Source organism: Leptidea sinapis, chromosome 41 (assembly GCF_905404315.1).
Source record: "Leptidea sinapis chromosome 41, ilLepSina1.1, whole genome shotgun sequence".
NCBI lineage: Eukaryota > Metazoa > Arthropoda > Insecta > Lepidoptera > Pieridae > Leptidea > Leptidea sinapis.
In genome coordinates, this window is record NC_066305.1 from 1,771,486 (window position 1) to 1,791,330 (window position 19,845).

The following is a 19,845-nucleotide window of genomic DNA, read 5'->3' on the forward strand; positions in this document are numbered from 1 at the left end:
AAGAGGTTCATATTCTATTGTATGAATATTTAATGTAATACTTGATACAATATTTAAATCATAGTCTAAGTATTCAATTGATCTTTTACTGCAAGTGTTGGGTTGATGGAAATTTAATAATGTCTTTAAATAATATATTCTGCAGATAAGTAGCAGAAGTTGTAAATACATAAATTTTTTTCTTTAAGTCAAAAAAGGATTGAGCAAGCGTAAAGTCACTAAACAGCAACAATGTGTGCTAAAACAGTGCGTGATCAAAAATTACAGTAACACAGAAATCTGTTTCACAACCGTTTACAAGGCGCGATGAGAATGTGAACTCTGAATAAAATTATTATATTACCTGATGGTTTTCAGGAATAGTACTTCAGAAATATGTTGAGTTGTACAGTGATCTATTGTTAAATAACACAGCGAAATAACCCCAAAAATGTTCGTATTATAGTTAAATAATTGGAAATCGATACATACATATAACGATTTATTCTTTTTCTACTACATGGACGTATTAACATTCCATTCGGCTCGAATGCCGTATCAATTACCATCAGCTGAACGTCCTGCTCGTCTCGTCCCTTACTATCATAAAAAAATAACACAAAAATGAAAATAATAACAATGTAGTTTTCTAAAAAAAATACATGGAATAAGGACAACAAAACTCAAAAATAAAGAGAAAAACCCTTTAATCACATCAACGAAACATTTCGCTACTTGCTTATCGCAATGACAGCGCAGTTTTCGGATAGTTACAGGAGTGGATTCTATTCCAAAAGTTATATGTTTGACCTAACATAGAAAAATAAATAGATTGAACATCAATAAAATCATACCTCAAAATTGCTTCGCGTGATATTAATTATAATAATTATGATAAAAAGAACGCGATTTCAATTTGTCAATGTGCGTGTTCGCTAGTTCAATATTCAAACTAGGTACTTAGGAGCTCCAATCGTGGCTGACTGTTTACGACTTATCACTCAAATTCGGATACATTAACTATAGAAACGCTTTCCTTTTCTATTTTATTATATTTTCGTTAGAGATGTTCTTCTCTTTCTCTTTGCTTTGTTTGCCTATACTCTAGTATATTATAAGATTTTATTATTAAATTACATTATTATTAATAATAAAATAAAATAAATAAATAAATTATAGGCTGCTATTATTTATTATTATTTCGTTATGTCAGATCCATAGTATAATTTATCAATGTATAATATGCAAATTGACATACAATGACGCTTTAGACAAATGACAATTGACAACCGACGTCATTTCTATTTGAAGTGTCATTTTCACGTGAAGTTTGAACGATGAAGGCAGAAGTGTGAACCACAGTTTCTCTCAGAGATTTCGATCGCGTGATTGTTTCTAAAAATATACGAGTACAAGTAATTCCATTCGCAATAATTTATGAGTGAAAATGACCAATTTAGGAGCCGGCCAAGCGATGAACGTGATCCTTTTAGTAGGAGTAACTGTTCTGTCATGTATTCTGATTCATTATCTCTTCAAAATATTCTTCGGTGGTAAAAAATCTGAAAATAAGAAGCATAAAGCGGAGAGTGAAGTTGGTAGGTTAAAATTATCTATTTAATTAAATATATATTATGTGCTTTAGTAATTCGTTCATGTATCAGTCATAAAATGTGAGATATTATAACATGTGAGCCCACACGTGGTTTGGCGCGGAAATGCTACCGATGCTAGTGCGCAAACTGCAAAGTGCATCGTTACTTTATGAAGGTGCTTAAATGAAATTGAATTGATGTTATACTGCATCCAGGTTAAAGGTATATATAAAAAATACCACCATCTGATTTATGCATCTGAGAGGGTTTTTTAATGATAACTTGAAGACGAGTACTTCTTATAATATGATACATAAGTGGTATATCTTGTCGCGAGATTAAAATTTAAAGTAGACTGTTTCATTTTTTGCCCCCTACTACATTTAATTCCTAACTTATATTCATAGTAAAGTAATTATAGGTACTTACCTGTTGTAGTACTATTTCTAAAATATCAAATTTAATTTGCATGGAAATCAGACTTTTGATTTTAAGTTTAATGTAAGATTAAATTCTTAAAAATTTTCATTATTATTGAATAATTATTATAAGTATGTTATTAATTGTAATGATAGAATATATGAATAATTTTATGTAATTTAACTAGCTGGCTGTGTTACTTAATACAACTAACTGTAACTAAAGAACTATAAAGATTGAAATACAATGACCTGAGCTTCATATTTATGATAATATTATATACATCCAGACTATTGTGTCCAACAGTAAACCATTATTTTGCAGATATAGCATTAATAAAGTACACACCAACCAAAGCTTTATTTAACAGTATGTGTAATAGCAAATTATTCAATGTTTTGCAATATTATTTTTATTTTCCATACACAATTCTTTGCTGCTCTTAAAATAATAATTCTTTGTTATTATATTATGCTGTAGATTGGCTTTTTCAAAGTTTTGCCACAAATAGGAGGTTATTATTAAGGCATATATTGTATATAAATAAGGCATAACTGTAAATAGTATGGGTATTGCTGTTTGGCAAAATTTCAAATAGTACAAAATAATTGTGGTCAGATCCGATATTTTACAAGTCACAAAAATAATTTGAATCCTATTGTTAGTAAAAATTTCATATTGAGTGTATAAATGTTACTAGGATAATTAAATAAAAGTTGCTTTTTTGATACTTAAATAAAACTTGCAAAGCTAATTTTGCCCACACTATTTTTATAAAGTTGACATCTATTTACTATAAAATTTGACTCATCATAATAAGCTGAATAATATGAGGGTAATGTTCACACAACTGGGATAAGGCTAAGCATATATTTTAAAGTAGATAATAATGTTAATTTTGTATTGTTTTTTTATTTTTAAAATTTCTACCTTTAATACACAATACACCGTCATTAAAAGATTCATTTTAGCTTAAAAAATACCAACCTTTTGTTTTTTGTTCTGTCTTAAGCTTATTATCAATTTAATTACCTACATTTCTTTTATAAATTTTCATTCATTTTATCATCTCTTTCGCTTTTACCCTTTTTCTCCTATAGACACAGTGTTAAATTTTCTTTGTAATTACTAGAAGACATAATTTGTAATAAAAGTGGCATCAATGCTTTTCCAGCTCCCAACAATTTTCTTCCTTATCTAGGTAAAAAGGCATGGAAACAAGAAAGCAATATTACATCATCCAAATTGAACTTTAAACCCTTCTGGTCCAGTATCATATTAATAGCCTTAAGTATTTTAAATAAAACACTTTTTAAATGATTAAAATGTGTGGAATTGTAACTGTGTTTTTACACTAGTTTTGCGTTAACTTGATATGTTGACATGACCTTTCCACATTACGTTTTTTTTTTAAATTACACACGTTTTAATCCATTAAGATGCAAATCAAAGAAAATACTATAAGATTCTTGCACATATCTGATACGAATATATACTACTTGATTTGAGACTTTAATCCTGTGCCTTCTTAACACCGACTGCTGGTACATGTATCTCATGCAACTAGCCCTTAGACCTCCTGAATCCATTAGAGACTATTTGCATATCTCGTGTTCACTATTGTTTTGAGTATCAATCTAGAAATCAATGAAATTAATGAAAACAAAAGATGTAAATAGTGTGTCTCATAATAAAGGAAAAAACGATAAGTCACGAAATACGATATAATAACAGTTATATATATATTTAGTATTGTACATAATTTGTATAATAATTATAACACTGCGTAAATAACGCCGTTACGTAAATTATATTATCCTTGTCTTCCTATTGATGTGTAATGTTTTATTAATTACGGTTTTGGAAGTCTCTCGTAAGTACTATCTTTAAATGTAAATATTATTTTTATATTCGCTATGTAAAAAATAACCTATATTTAATATTATAATGTAACATTCGATATTAGAAATGACTTTGTATAATATCCCATGTATCGATTCATCTTTCGTTCGAAATGAAATAATTGCGAGTAAACTTTTTAAATGAACAAATTCACAGGAATTAGATTATTTAGAATATGAAAAGCTGTCTATCTAATTATATAAATATAAAATATAACTTGATCAGTGGCAAATTATTCGTAAATCTTTAGATGGGGTGATCACCTGTTATCAAGTTCGCGTATGTCTTTTAGATAGATACACACAGCCCCGGAAACCATTTCAGAATTGCAGCAAACTAACACAACCTCAACGCAGCATATTTTTTGCCGTGAAGCAGTAATGTGTAAGCATTATTGTTTCGGTCTGACGGGCGCCGTAGCTATTGAAATTACTGGGCAAATTAGACTTAACATCTTATGTCTCAAAGTGACCAGCGCAACTGTAGTGCCAATCAGAATTTTTGGTTTTCAAGCATCCTGAGCTGCAGTGCATTGTAATGGGCAGGGCGTATCAATTTCCATCAGCTGAACGTCCTGCTCGTCTCGTTTGTAGTTTAAATGAACAATATTAAATCTTGTTCCAGCCGTTGTGTCCGACTTGACAGAACCGACAGTGGAGGAAACGCGAACAATCTTGAAGAACAAGAAGCGAGCACCGTGGAAGACAAAAACCGAATACACCCATCCTTGGCTCCTTAAGAATCTCAAGGGTCACCCGGGAACTGTTCTCATGATGGACTTCTCTGCGAACGGCAAGTTCATGGCAGCTACATGTGATGGTGAGTACCACAGCTTATGTCTTGCTTGCTATATAGAAATTAGGAATAAATACTTACTTATATTATGTCATAATCAAACTGTTTTAACCGATTAATAGTTATGTAATAACTTTAGTGTTGCAACTAATTGCAAACGGTTTTACTCGATTTCTATTTAGTAAATTTTTGTCTACCCTCATTTTAAACAGTGATACTAAAACCAGTGAGAGATACTTCTAATAGCTGGCTGTATTACTTACAAGCTAGAATCCATTGTGTGTTAAAACTGTCCTTTACATACTTAATGAACCAATAGAAATGTTTCAAACTTCCGTTATTTTTAACTTTCAAGATATATTAGAATCACAACAAAAGCCCATCCTATGGGTAGTGTAATAAAGTGTGACAATGTTTAAATATGTCCGATGCAATAAGAGTATATGCATTTGTCACTTACCACCAGCTCATCGGCAAGCGCATTTATCTTTTTCTTTTTTACGAAAAATATGTATAATTTTTGTTGTGGGTAGCACAAAAAAAATTGAATTTCAAAATGGCGACCTAATATTGTCGGCCAACCTTATTTAGTAATAATGCTTACTATTGATTTATTGAATTGAAGAACAGTTACATTTCATAATATTAAGTACTCTATTCATTACTTAAATTAGTAAGTATTTATATCTAATTTAACGTAATACGAAATACAATGTCATTCTTAGTAGTAACCACATAGAATCTGTTATCAGCGATACTGTCGTGTTATCATCACTTCCACGCTGTGCTGTAAACGCGTAATCTGTGTCGTGATTTTAGTTTTTTAAGGTCTCGGTACATATTTATCGTAAATGTAAATACTGTATACATACTGTGACATTGTGTGACGTAATGAGTAGGTAAATAAAGGCTTATGCTGTATAGAAGTCAAGTCCACTGTTGATAAGTTTTCGTATCATAATAAGCATTGGTAATTTGAACTAAAATAATAGCAGACCGAGTTTGTTGTTATGAAAATATCAGCATAGCGCGTAAGTCTTACTCATCAATGTTAAAGTTAAATTGGATGTAGTTCCTGAAAAACGTTCCATGCCACAAACATCACATTTTGAGGAATTCGCGTTTAAAGTTCATTAAATATTAGTGTATTCCATACATATGGATTGGGCTACTTATGTCATTTAAAGCGTGACAGTAGGGCTGCCATTTTTTTTGTCAGTCCGTTAATATGAATCACGTGACCAGTTTTGTGTTCTTAACTCAATTTCGCAATGATTGTGGTATGGAATGTTTTTCTGAAAATATGTCCAGTTAAGAAAATGAGCCAAACGGCGCATTTTGTATTTTCTATGATATCTATATCAACAGTAGACGTTGCCACTGAAGCACTACGCTTTCGCATCTAATAAAAAGTATTGGGGAGTTGATACTAGTGTCACCAACAACCGGAACAGTTGGAATATTATATAATGATTCGCGCTCTTTTCACTTTGCATTGCAACGCTTGACTTGCGTTTTATCTCTAGTTCATGTTACGTTAAGTTCCCCAACGCTTTTGCGACTAAATCCCTATTATGTTACATTTTATTAGAGGTGCAACTTGATATAACAAATAAGTTACGTGATTAATATGTAAATAATACAAAAGAGGCTTTAAATTTTCGGTGTTAAAAGTTGCTTAAAATAACGAAACTATTTTAAATTTAAAGGTTCAAAACAGAGCGGCTGTATGTATGTTATCAATGACAATTATAAATTACTTCCGCGTTTACGATTTCTTACAGTTATCGCGGTTTACGCTATAACGTCTATATAATGTATATTATTGTTGAAATATTAATAACTGTACGAAATAAATGAGCCGATAACGACGTCCTAAAGTTATGGGTCATAAAACTGGTTTACTGAGTGAATCTACGAGTTCGGTTGTGTGACCCATAAGTTTAGTGTAGGTACTAACATCTGTGTACATATTAAGGTTTTTTTATGTTCTGCTTTCGTTGTTATGTGTAATTTGGAGGTCCGCCTGTCAAAGCCACCGCAAGGCTTACAATGATTCGTGTATAAGGTTGTATTTATATATAAATAACTGTGATTTATGTATAGGTTATCAGTACTATAAATTTACAATTATCTCAAAAATTACATTGACATAATGTCTTTTTTTTTAATTAAGTACTTTCGTTTTGAGTCATTCTGAACTGTGCCAGTGAAAGTACCACGTAGAGTACATTAATTGGGCCCTCAGTTGAGTAGGTCAAGATGAGTTGTATAATGTCAACGTGTGTTATTATAACCATAACCTCTTTGTGCGATACTGAATTTTATTTTTCTTGTTTCCCTCGATTTAATGCTGAGTTATACAGATTCTGCTGCAACTGTACTTTATTTACCGCTACATGAACCGTTTATACTTTAGACTAACGTTTGATTGAATCATTATCCGTCTATTTGACAGTTAATTATGTCTCAGTTACTTGTATCTATCAAGTTAATTAGAATTGCTAACACATTGATAGAACTCCTTGTCGATCCAAGGCCAATTGGTATTACCTATCACTTTAAAAAAAAACTGTAAAAACATATATTTGTCTACTGGAGCTTTGTGCGATAACATTATGTTTACAAACTGTTGTTATTATTTGCATTAATATATGATAATTTATGTGTTATATTGGTATTACATATTTAATATTGAACTTCGTATCTCAGTCAAGGTTACGATAGTCCTGTAGTCATAATTTTGTGAATTAAAACCTCTTCAATGAAAATTCTTTTAAAAATACAACATATAGACGGAAGTATAGTTGCAAACTTCCACCCGAAAAGGAGATTATATTAAATGTAATTTTTGGAGGTTTAACTTATATCAGTGATCGCTTCCTGAGCATTCTTAAAAACAAAAAGCAAGCTCCGACACTGAGTCCAGTATGCCGTGCCTCCATCTCCCAGGAACATTTCGAGTGGCCATTAATTGTTTTAATACAGTCACTAGCTTAAAAAAAACAAAATCACCATGCATGAGCGTTTGAAATTTTAAATTAAATTTTTTTTGAGAACCTCAACAACCTCAAGTCGCCTGAATTACTCTAAAACTTATCTAAACAGAACGCGCTATTAATCTGGACGTAAAAAAAAATTCGATTCGTTATAGTTGTGTGCAATCATACGGAATTTCCTTGACCGACATGACCATAGTCGATACAATAAAATTGCATTCGAGTTGCTACGTAGTGACGTTTGATATTACGAGCCAGTCTTGTATAATCAAGGGGTCGACCACCTCGTCAAAATGTCAACATGCTCTAGATCTATACACGATAGTATATTTTATTTTATATTTCGCTCGTTTCGGTCCTAGTTGGATTTCCGATATCGATATGGCGGTAATATACTCGTTCGTCGTTCTTCTTTCTTTATATGCGGAGTTGGCATCAATTAGTCGCAATGTACTAGTGATTGTGGCATTTATAATTTGCTCTGTCTACGCTGATATGTTTGTATATATATAAGAGTTTTGTTCATCTTAATAAACCATAATTCCATAATACTCACCATCACGGATTCTCACGAAATTATCTTCCACGGCCAACCAGGGCAAAAAAAGGAACGGGCATCCATAGAAAGTTATTCGAGGAGAGCTTGGTTTTATATAATATAAATTAATACGATTATTAAATGAGACGTCTCATTACTTAGTCATAATATATCTGAGTAATCCAGATGTGACATTGAGTCACTTTTACGTTTCCGGAATGCTATCTCAATGGCGTGGGCCTGGTCGTGATATCCTTAGCTTTTCCAATTGATTAACTAGGTTTGTGTATTCAATAAAAATCATATATTTTATTTTATTAATCCTTTTTTATCGAAGAGGAGGATAAACGAGCGTACGGGTCATCTGACGTTAAGTGATCACTGTCTAATTCTTATGCAGCAGCACAGGAATCACAAGCTTTATTAGCCATGTCGTATCGTCCTGGAAACGCCGAACAAGGAAGCTCATTCCACAGCTTGGTCGTGCGTGGAACTTAATTCCTTGAAAACTGCATTGTGGAGGAAATCCACGCATCCAGATGGTGGGGATGATATCCTGTTTTGTGCGAAGGTGGAATTCGGTGGCGGGAATTTGGTCAACGAGCTTCGCGGAACACTCCCAGTGATAAATGCGGTAGTAGTAGATTCTGCGAAGAATCCAATATTAAACGGGGCGTCTCATTAGTCATCCATATATTAGATGAGTCACTGTTTCCTTTCCAGTATATTATCTCAATGTAGTGGACCTAATTCAGTTCGAGCAACACCTTCCATTACTATCCTGTAATTATCTTCCCAAGTCAACCAAATAAGGAAAAAAATATACTATTTCTTGCCTTAGAGTTAATTCGATACTTTAAAAGTACCTACATTCTAATAATAAATGGTAAAAACGTTTTAAAAACTCAAAGTTATGAATCATCTTTGGCTAAAGACGAAAGGGCGACGCTTATCTCCTATCACGTGGTAACTAACACGACTGTATTTCCTGTTACTTTAAATCGTCTTGGGCTGTTTTCAGTTTTCAAGTCGGGGTTATTTTGTTCGAGTTGTTGAAATTTTGTCAATAAATAAAACACCCATCTATAAAACACTTACCAGTGGGAGAATGGAATCTAAATATTATAAGGGATTTCCACCTATGTATTGGCTCATCACGATATCTCTGGAACCATTACCAGTGGAAGGCTCCTTAGCACAGGATGCCGGCTAGATTATTGGTACCACAACGGCGCGTATTTCTGCCGTGAAGCAGTAATGTGTAAGATTACTGTGTTTGGGTAACAAGGGCGCCGTAGCTAGTGAAATTACTACTAAAAATTGATGAGCGCATTTGTAGTGCCGCTCAGAATTTTTGGGCATTTCAAGAATCCTGAACGACACTGCATTGTAATGGACAGGGCGTATCAATTAACATCAGCTAAACGTCCCGCTCATCTCGTCCCTTATTTTTATAAAAAACAATATAACCTCCTAAGGTGCAAGTCGTTCTATTTTGGGTATATTCTCTCGAAAAGCTCAAACAATAATGATAATATTCGGTTCTTCTCAAAACTCGTTTGTATGTCACACTGGACTTATAATAATTTCATGGGTAATATTAAGAGAATATTTTTATAAACGAGTTCAAATAACTCAGCTATTTCCTCGCGAGCTTGGGTTAACAACCTAATGATTAAGAGAATATAACGCATATGGCAATACCGTTAGACGACCTTTAAAATTGGTAATAAATTTTCATTCGAGTGTAAGTAGATACACTATTTAGATCTTTTTATTAAATGTAATAAGGTCGTTATTGGTTTAAGTGTTATTTAATTGACTCGAAACTGTCTCAATAAGAGGTCAAACAACCGCGCTAGACAGTGTTTATGTTACTCTTCTTTCATTGCATTTTATTCATCGACGCTAATAATTAATCTATGGAATGTTTTCTCTATGGATTCCATAACGGTGTGACCGATGTTGATGAAATGTTCAGTCAAGGCATTTATTTGCTCAAAATTCATATAGTCATTTCTAATATACTGTATCTACTACCGCTTCGGAAAAAAATGGCGCTCTGAGAGATAAGAAGCGGCACAAGAAACACTCCCAGCTTTCTTTTTTTGCGCACTTTTTAATAATATATACAATATTGTACGGTCATTGCTATTGCTATAAAATAATCATAATCTAGTCCCAGGCTGTCTGATCACTTAGATATTCAGTTGAGTACTAGGATTTACGACAGAGCCATTTTTTAATAGAACATTTAATTTTATTTATAGATGATGCCTTAACAGTGGCTGGGACTTTATTATAAAAGTGTATTCATTTACCCTTATTTTGTACCCCTACCCCTAGTTATTGCTCAATGGGGATCTTGTGAGCTTTACTAGCGGACGAATTAATAATATTCGAATAAAAGTGATAGTATATATTAATAAAAGGGCTTTTGGCCAGGGGATGATTTGGTATTGGTAGGCTTCTTTGTAATCCTAATATTTTAAATACACTTTAACTTGTCACAAGATGGATCAGTGAAACTAAACCTGTAATTTTGCTCCAATTATATCAATACATTAGTTCCAAAATGTAAAAAAATAAAAATTAAAAATATTTAGCATTTTTGTAAATACAATTTGAAGGAACGAACTTCCCTTTAAAGTTCGTAGAACCTGTGTTAGGGGAAGACCGCTCTTTCCAACGGATAAGAATGCTAACATATTTAGCAAAAACATAAATAACTGTTTAAATAAACTAATATTAAGCGTAAAATAAACTAATTTAAAATTATTTCAATATTTACTATACATTTGAAGGTAGTTTAATATTTAGAAGGTAAGGTAGGTAGTAACAAGTCTGATATTCAGTAAGTTTGAGACAAGAATGAGAAATTGTTCCATAACATAAACGATAACCCGCCACAGAGAAACAAGTCGATAAGTGAATGCAGTTATTAAATTATTTATTAATTCGGCTTTACTCACGTTTTTGTCGGTACCGACTAGTTTCGGACTATTCCGAAGTCCTTCAACAGGGTAAGTGTGGAGGGTTCGCGATACGTCCCACACAGTAAGATGTGTAAGAAGTCGGTACCAACACCGACAAAAAAGGGGGTAAAGCCGTATTAATAAATAATTTAATAATGACCCACGAAAGTTTTAATAATTGAATGCAGTTATATTGTTGTTCTGGGATATTTTCGTTTCATAATACAACAACAACAAAGAGTGACAACTCGAGTTGTTTATTGAATTTTGTTTGAGAACCCTTTTCTGAACTGTTCGGATCTGAGGCATCGATATAAATTATACTCTGTTCACCTGTGACGATGTACAAGACCCGTTTAGTACATAATTTCTGAGATGCATCGATGAACAAACAGAAAATTAGACAGATTTGTTCTGCTGTTTTATTAAATATTATTAACGGCTAGTTTGCTAGTTGCATACAAAAAATAAACAGTATCTATTGTAAATCAATATTGAATGTATTAAACGCCGGTGCGGTCTGCTAGCGACGAGGCCGCCTTTGTCACGGTCGCCCGTTACGAGTCATCAAGCTTTTAACATCACTATCTTTGGCTCGTGACCGATCTGAGGATGCGTCAATCCATAACGATGTATTGTTTGACTTGGCGGATTATTGCAACCTCTTCTTCCTCTATGGAAGTGTCAACTTCTTTACACCTTTTCTTTCCTCTTTGACCCATTTTTTTGTGGATATTGAATGAGGCTGACTACGGAGAGTTGTCTTCTCACCGCCCGGTGTGGGGGCAGAAGGAGGTATACCCTGGAACTTCTCCCAATATTTTGGGAGAGTTATTGGGTCTTATTTTAGATTTGGTTTTTTTTTTAAATTTTTCTTCATTTTAATGATTCTGTATTATTGTCGAGTAAGACTGTGCCGTCACTTTCGGCTATATCAAGCTTGTTCGAGTATAACAGTTGGAATCAGACCACTACCGCCCATTAATACACAGTAATAAAATCTTTTGAATCGAATTTTTATAATCCGATTGCGTCACCGATACCGGGCATGTAATATTTAACTTCATCACCATCATATTAGATGTTTCGATCACGGGGCGTCTTCCGAAGACGTGTTTGACCTTATCGCGTCGAATTTATCAATCGTACCACTCCGAACAGTGCGATCAAACTGAATGTGCTTCTTTGTATGATGTTACATAAAGCCCAGTAACGTTTCTGTGATTCTCCTGGTGTTGCAACAGGTTATGGGTGGCAATTCCTGGGTGAGTCGGTGACGACATAGCAGTAGAAGCATTTCTCTCACTTTTGTGACAGCAAAAACTGTAGGAAGTTAAGGTGTTAGTATTAGTAGTAGTTTACACGATGCTTAGATGAAGTTTGTGTTAATTAGAACATAAATTTATAATACAAACTGTAAAATAAACCTAATAAATATTTAGTATTATCTTTGATTAACGCGAGTGTTACACATTTAAATAAAACACTTTTAAAGGATTAAAACGCGTGTAACTTCATCTGCAGTCCCCCTGAAAACGAGATCTGGAAAAGTCTTGAAACGTCGGGTTAACTAAAATAAAAATGTAAGTTTTACGCAAACATCTAATGTAAAACCTTTACAATTACACGCGTTTTAATCCTTTAAAAGTGTTTTATTTAATAAGTATTTTTTGGTCATGTATTCGCCTTAAATTGATATGACTTCGCACCACGGCCGCGGTAGTGTCATTGAGGCAGTTGTTACAAGAGTGACGTTCGAGACAGCAAAAAAAAATCCTGTTTATTTATTAGCTTGGATATAAGATTGTGGAGATTAATTCTAGTTTGAAAGTCTTTGAAATATGATAAACATTGTATTGAAGTGATAAGAGCTAAGTCTTTATTTATATAAAGTATTTTTCATTGACTCAGTCGAATGGCTTAGGAAGTAAATGCATATATATATGCAGGGCAAAGTAATTTAAAATTGTTTCTATAAATAAACCATTGTTTATTCAAATGTATGTAAAGTGAAGCGACAATCATTTAGTTGTAATAATTGTTCGAGCATTTATCAATTATTATACCTATTAGATGCGTTTTCTGTAGTTTTGACTGTATACATTTGATTTGTGGAGAAATTTTATGTGGGTGCTTTAACAGGTGCTAGCAAAATATTTTTGATAAGTGATAGGCGCAACCTTTAACTGAGTTATTAAAGGCGGTAACTCTTACGCAGTGAAGAATTAATTAATATTATTACCATTGTGTGAGTAATCTTATGAATTAAAATGAGTGAGAATATACAGGATGTCCCAAAGTTATGGGACATGAAGGGAAAGTTAACCTTAAATATCGAAGATAGGCTATTTTACTGAAAGAAGACTTTATGTTATTTTTAAAAGTTAGCAATTCTGCATTCAAAGATTTTCTAAAAATAACTTGCCTCGTCTGGGAATCGAACCGACTTAAATGTAAAAAAAAAAACACCCCTACTCTTATGATGCCAATCGAAAGAATGGCCAAAAACTAATAACTCTTTCTTAAGTAACATGGTATTTTAAAAGAAAGGAACAACGTAAAATTAATGTTTTCCTACTTGGATATGGTTTGTGATGCCATGGGCCTTTTGAGGAAGGTCATAGTCGGTCAGAGGGCATGGCAATCGAGAGGGCTATGCTCGGAGTTACCCTGTGAGATCAGATCTAAGCATCAAAGATCAAATAAAGAGCCACACAGGTCACCGACACAGCCCAGGTATTGTGGTACGCCCCCTACAAGATTGACCGATTATCTTGTCAGGATCGCCGTATTAGGTTGGATGAGGGCAGCGCAGGACTGATTGTAATGGCGATCTTTTGGGGAGGCCTTTGTCCAGCAGTGGACGTCTTCCGGCTGAAAAAAAAAGGATTTGGTTTTAATTTCTTTTAAAAACATTACCTTTATTTTTAATTATATTATTATGGTTGTATAAACCTCTCATCCTGTGGAAGATTAGAGAAACATATTTTGATATAGTTTGACACAAATATGGGCTTAGAAGGCACGTCACTTAAATTATATCTGTATTGATTAATAGATGGCGCTCAACGCTCAACTTTCCACACAGTATTGTAATGTTTGTGTGGCTTGCACTTATAATATTATTTTATCTTATATAAGCTTGTTGCAATTCATAGATCGTAAACCTAGTTATCATTTCCTTTTTTAACTATGCTTGCAACAAATTTCATAATGTTGCACTAGTTATGTCATTTATTAGGTGCATGTCAGTTGTCTTAGCATGTGTGTTCTGCAGAGATTAGTTTATCTTGTATTTATCTTATACGTTGACGTCTGGCATTCTACAATTTCTTGCCACGCACAGCCACTTTGTGGAATCAATAATTACCGGCTGCGGTTTTCCCGAACCGATACGACCTAGGGACCTTCAAGAAAAGAACATACTCCCACCTTAAAGGCCGGCAACGCATCTATTGACACCTGATGTTACGGATGTCCATGGGCGGTTGCCTCACCTCTCCCCATGCCGTTAGTCTGTTACCCGTTTTCCCACTCTTATATAAAAAAAAATACTTTTGTGATGGTCAAAGTACTTCTTTCCCGTAGTTTAAACTTTGTTATGAATATCACTTGTGTTGAAATTATTGATTTGTACGTGTTTCGTGTTCTCTTAGGCCTCATCAAATACAACAAGTATGGCATATCTTTGTTTAAAACAAGTTAAGTGTGAACGGTATTAAAAACTTCCAATAAAACTTTCAGAATACACAGAACGATGAATACCTATGATTCTATTTACACTCTCTTCCCAAAGGGCGATAAAAAGTAATTAATTCTTAAAAATAAACGGTAATGACACTTTTAGCTTCGATGCTTTATTTTCGGGCTTCCGGGAGGCGTATAGTAATACAATGTTTAAAAGTTCCCCATGTATGGATTTTTTTTTATTCGAGGTCAAAGGTCAAAAAAATGAGTTTTTCGCGATTTTCTGCGAAACGGTAAGTTTTATCATAAAAGTAGGTACCTCGGATAAAAATTGTAGATCATAAAATTATCTATAAAAAATGTACCAATACTTTTTTCTTACGAGCCACCGTTTCTGAGATTCAACGATTCAAAAAGGTATAAAAAAACGCGCTAAGTAAACTACCTCATAGGTGGCGTGGAAACGTGTGCATATTATGACGAAAACAACTTTGATTTTTGATTGTTTATAATTATGTTTTGAACAATTTCACTGATTTTCAGCTCGTTGGGACTTTATGTAACTTCGAATGTGTAAATTTACCGGACTAATTAGCCACTAAAAACCATTTTTTTGTTTAAAAATATTTATTTTTCTTACGATGTTACGATTAGATATAGCAATATATCAATTAAATTATTATATACGATTTTACGGGACAAAACGTGGGAGATTAAATTTTTAAGCCCTAGTACAACATACCTACTCGCTTCGCGCTTAAGGCATGCAAAATATATTCGTGGCTCGTGTGATATTCAAGTAAGCGCTTTTTTTGATGATGATTTTGCTATTTCGCAGTATAGCTATTGGAAACAAGGTAGCACCAATATCGTTTGGGATGGCCACGACCGCTCCGGCAACCGATTTTATCGTTTAATTACTATAAGTTCTGGAAAGATTTATTGACCGCTAGGTGCAGAAATCATCTTTAAAGTTAATGCTTCATTACATCTTTGATTGTCAAAATGAAAAAGAAAGTAACGGTATTATATTTGATGAAACATTAACTTTAGGGATGCTTTCTGCAACTAGCGGTGAGTGTTTCAAACACCTGTACTATACTAAACATATCAAAATTATGAATTTAATTTAACATTACGTGCCACTCTCACAATATTCAAATTCAAATTATTCTCCCACAGTGACATTTATTTTGTTATTTTATGATGATACTAGTCGATCCCGCCCGGTTCGCTGGGCGAATTATAAAAGTAAATAAATTAAAAAAGGAATGTTGGAATTCGAAAAATAAGTAGTCATAGATCATCTAGGATAAATTTCGCATCGAATGGTGGCAGTTTTATATCGATACAATCAGTGGTTTAGGCGTGATTGAGCCTCAAACAAAGACCGTTTTCATTATATATAAACATAGATGTTTTATTAAATAGATACGTTATTATCTAATAAAACTCGAAAAAGGAGTTAAGTGCAGTCCAGTGTCAAATTGATGTAAAATGAATGGCATGATTAGAACAAAAAGAGAAAAGAAGACATTATCTAGTATTTGTCGTTTGTGCGCAAATGTAAACAAACGTCACTAACTTTCAAAATACAACCCAATTAGGACGGTTTCAGTCACGCAACGCGTGCACTCATAACATATCTGATTCTTTTTATATATAAAATCATCGGTTATGTTATTGTTATTCGTTGCAATAAGTAGATAGTAAGATATATATATCAAATCAAATCAAAATCAGTTTATTCACATAGGTCACGGGAATGACACTTATGAATGTCAAAAAAAGAGAAAATATTTTTCTTATTGAATCTACCGCTACTTCGTAAAGGGTTGAGCTAATGAGAAGAAGTAGCAAGAAACTCATTGCCACTCTTTTATATCAAGATTTACATTTAAGTACATCGATTTACAAATCATTTCAAATTACAATATAATATGTAAAATGATGCAACAGACACTCAAACGTCAAAGTCTTACACGAGTAAGTCAAAAAAGTTAATATAAATTAATACAAAAGTTATTGAGTACAGTAGCTGCATCATCCACATACACCATAAATAAATAAATGTATTCTGTGAGCATTTTATAAGCGATTCTAAATAAATAAATGTGTATATATCCATACATATATATACACGCAATAACTTCTAAGAATCTGAAACCGAGTCTCCGGCAACAGGATCGAATAAGTAGTACCGTTGTTTGATGAGAGAGATGCTTACACCGAGTAGGTAAGATAATAAAGATAGTTTATTATCTTTGAAATCAAATAGTGCTCGTAATGTTACCATCTTCATGCACTACAATAAAATGATATTGAATGAAAGCCTTGCCGGTAAAGGAATACAATGAGCTGTATAATTGCAGGCCGGGTCTCACGACCGCGTTGTTGGCACGCGATGTGACGTGGGCACTGCGCTCTAACCGACAATTGATTTTAAATTTGATTCTAGAACAGTGATAGTTGCTTCCGTATCGTTAGGGTAGGAAGGAGGTTGGTAGCATCCGTTTTGGCAACGAATACTCCTAAGAGATTTGCCTTCCGCACTCGTTGGTTATATTAATATGGACATGGCCTGACTTAATATAATATATATCTTAGCCTTGCTAATATTTCAAATGCCAAATTCTCAATCAATATTAGAATAGAATTCACGGGGTTTTGCACTCTTAATAATTTATTTCAGCTGAAATGAAAATCTCTTAGGGTAATTTTTTTAAATTTATTGCATAAGAAGAGTATAAACATCGCCACTTGCATTGAATCAGTCTTTGAATCAATCCTTTGTGTGAGCTGTTAACTCACATCACGTGCAATTAAAATGTACTAATCGTTTTCTCTTTGTTCTTTCTTGTTTTCGCCGTAACTTATCGAATTAAACGGAAGTGTGCACCGCGAATTTTTATCAGCTGCGGAATATTGTTGCACTTGTTTTAATACCTAACCCAGTGTGTCAAACTTTGTATTTTAGATACAAATAATAATTTTTCCATAACCATAAATATGATTCAAAAATTCTTCTGTTTCAATAAGATCAAATGCGTTTGAAGTCAATGTGGAAAATGACACAATCAAAAAGTCTGGGGAAGATCTGACATCCGCATTGATGGTTCTGTACTAACTTTAAAGGGAACTAGAGGACTGAAAATTTATTTGTTAAATACATACATACAGTCACGCCTTTCCCCTAGAGAGGCAAGTATATATTAAGGACTTCCATTTGCAGAGGTTGTGACATAATTTGCCTGGCTTTATCCTCTAGCATCAAACTTTTCATGCATGTATTCTTTTACATGGTATTCTCTGACCTGGTGGCACCGTTTGAATACATTCTCGACGTGATCGAGAAAGCCTAGGTCGCGACTTCTTCGAACATTACCAATCCACATTAGCTCTATATATTTTTGCAGCCAATCTACATTCATCCATCCTATCAGCGTGACCCAACACTTTCTTTCCAATAACGGTCACTACCACTTCTTTTACATATACATCAATCTCATACTGTTAAATGAAATGAATCATCAGTTGATTGCATGTAAACGCCTACCTACCTCAATATTACGTAGAATTTCAATGATTAGATCCTTGATTATTTCATGCTTCTAGTAAAAGAAGAGTAATTTACGTACCAACTCGAAAATGACAAAATATGATTAAAATATAATATCAACTCATACCGCCACGAGATTCAGACATTCATTCATGACCCTATAATCCCCCTTTTTGACTTAGTAGGGAAAGTGAAGATATTTATCCTGTATTTAAAAACTCTCGATCGATATAGTTTATCGACGCCTGTATTTTAGTTATCTTAACAGCGTTACGGTCGTTGTGTGGTGAAATTTTCCGCATTCTTTTTGACCATTGTGCATAATTCGCCCAGTAACGCAGATATTTTGATGTCTTCTCGTACTGCACAGAGTACTTAGATCGCTTTGAAGATTAGCTTGCGTTGAGAGGCTATTATGTCTACTCTTATTTGTAAAATTTCAAATAAAATAACATCGGTGGTCAAATTCGACTTACACTTGATCTATCCAAAAGCAATTCTCTATAATCTGATCCGAATGAGGTTTTCGATTCCGTCCTCCATTATCCGAGAAGGATGCGCGTTTTTAAATTTAGGTACAAATTAAATTTGTATATTTAATCCCAGAAGTGAGGGTTATCACTTAAAAATTAGAACTGTTTAGATTTGAAAGAGCGACATCTCAAGTCAATTTCCTAATATACAAATATTGGAGTTGAGCAGGTTATCAACTGTAAAGATGATCCTGTAGATGGAGCCATAACCTGAGAGTTGAACAAGTTGATCGAGGCGTCACTCGGACGGCTGGTTCAGTTGGTAGAGGGGCGCGGGTTCGAGTCCCGCATCGTTCATATGTTTTGGTACAATTTAAATTTCTATATCTGATCCAAACAGAGCGATTGCAACATTCTACGTGTGAAATGTTGATTCAAGACGAGGTTTAAATCTCGCTTATTAGTAATTGAATGTATGGAAAAGCGTGCGTTCGTTGTACAATAGTTGTTACATCAGATCTGCATGCGTAATCGATATAATTGTTACCGTGAATCGATAACGCTATCGTTGCGTTGATCGGACAGATAGTGACACGGCCGAAACGCACGGACTTGAGGATTGAAAGCCTGGTTTTATAAATGTACCCCTATTACGTCATCAAAAGTTTTTAGTGAGCATATACTGAAAACCTTTCTTTCAGTCTTCTGTGAATGAGTTAAAAATGATTGCAGTACAACTTCTGGCCTGGATAATAGATATTAACCTGTTAATATCGTGTACCTCTCTCAAATCTGTCCGGTGAAGGGATCATTTGTGGTCAAGTGGTCACCAGCGTTATGCCTTTATCTCCCGTCAAGCTTATTATGTTTCAGTTTGAAAGGCGCAGATGTAGGTATCTCTGGTGTCGTACGGTTTAGGGTTT

General features: G+C 33.7%; 1 protein-coding gene across 8 annotated transcripts in view; it reads left to right on the top strand.

The window, feature by feature from the left end:
• The first annotated feature begins 1,313 nt into the window (after nt 1–1,313).
• Nucleotides 1,314–19,845, top strand: part of LOC126976528 (transducin beta-like protein 2) — a 191,807-nt gene continuing 173,275 nt past the window's right edge. For 7 of the 8 annotated variants that reach the window (XR_007731921.1, XR_007731923.1, XR_007731924.1 and 4 more), the window contains exons 1-2: nt 1,314–1,577; nt 4,521–4,715. Coding sequence is in view for 4 of the 8 variants with exons in the window: in XM_050824907.1 (XP_050680864.1) it covers nt 1,427–1,577; nt 4,521–4,715 (346 nt within the window). In the remaining 4 variants the exon portion in view is untranslated. The remainder of the gene's footprint in view (nt 1,578–4,520; nt 4,716–19,845) is intronic. The other variant, XM_050824904.1, reaches the window with a different exon arrangement.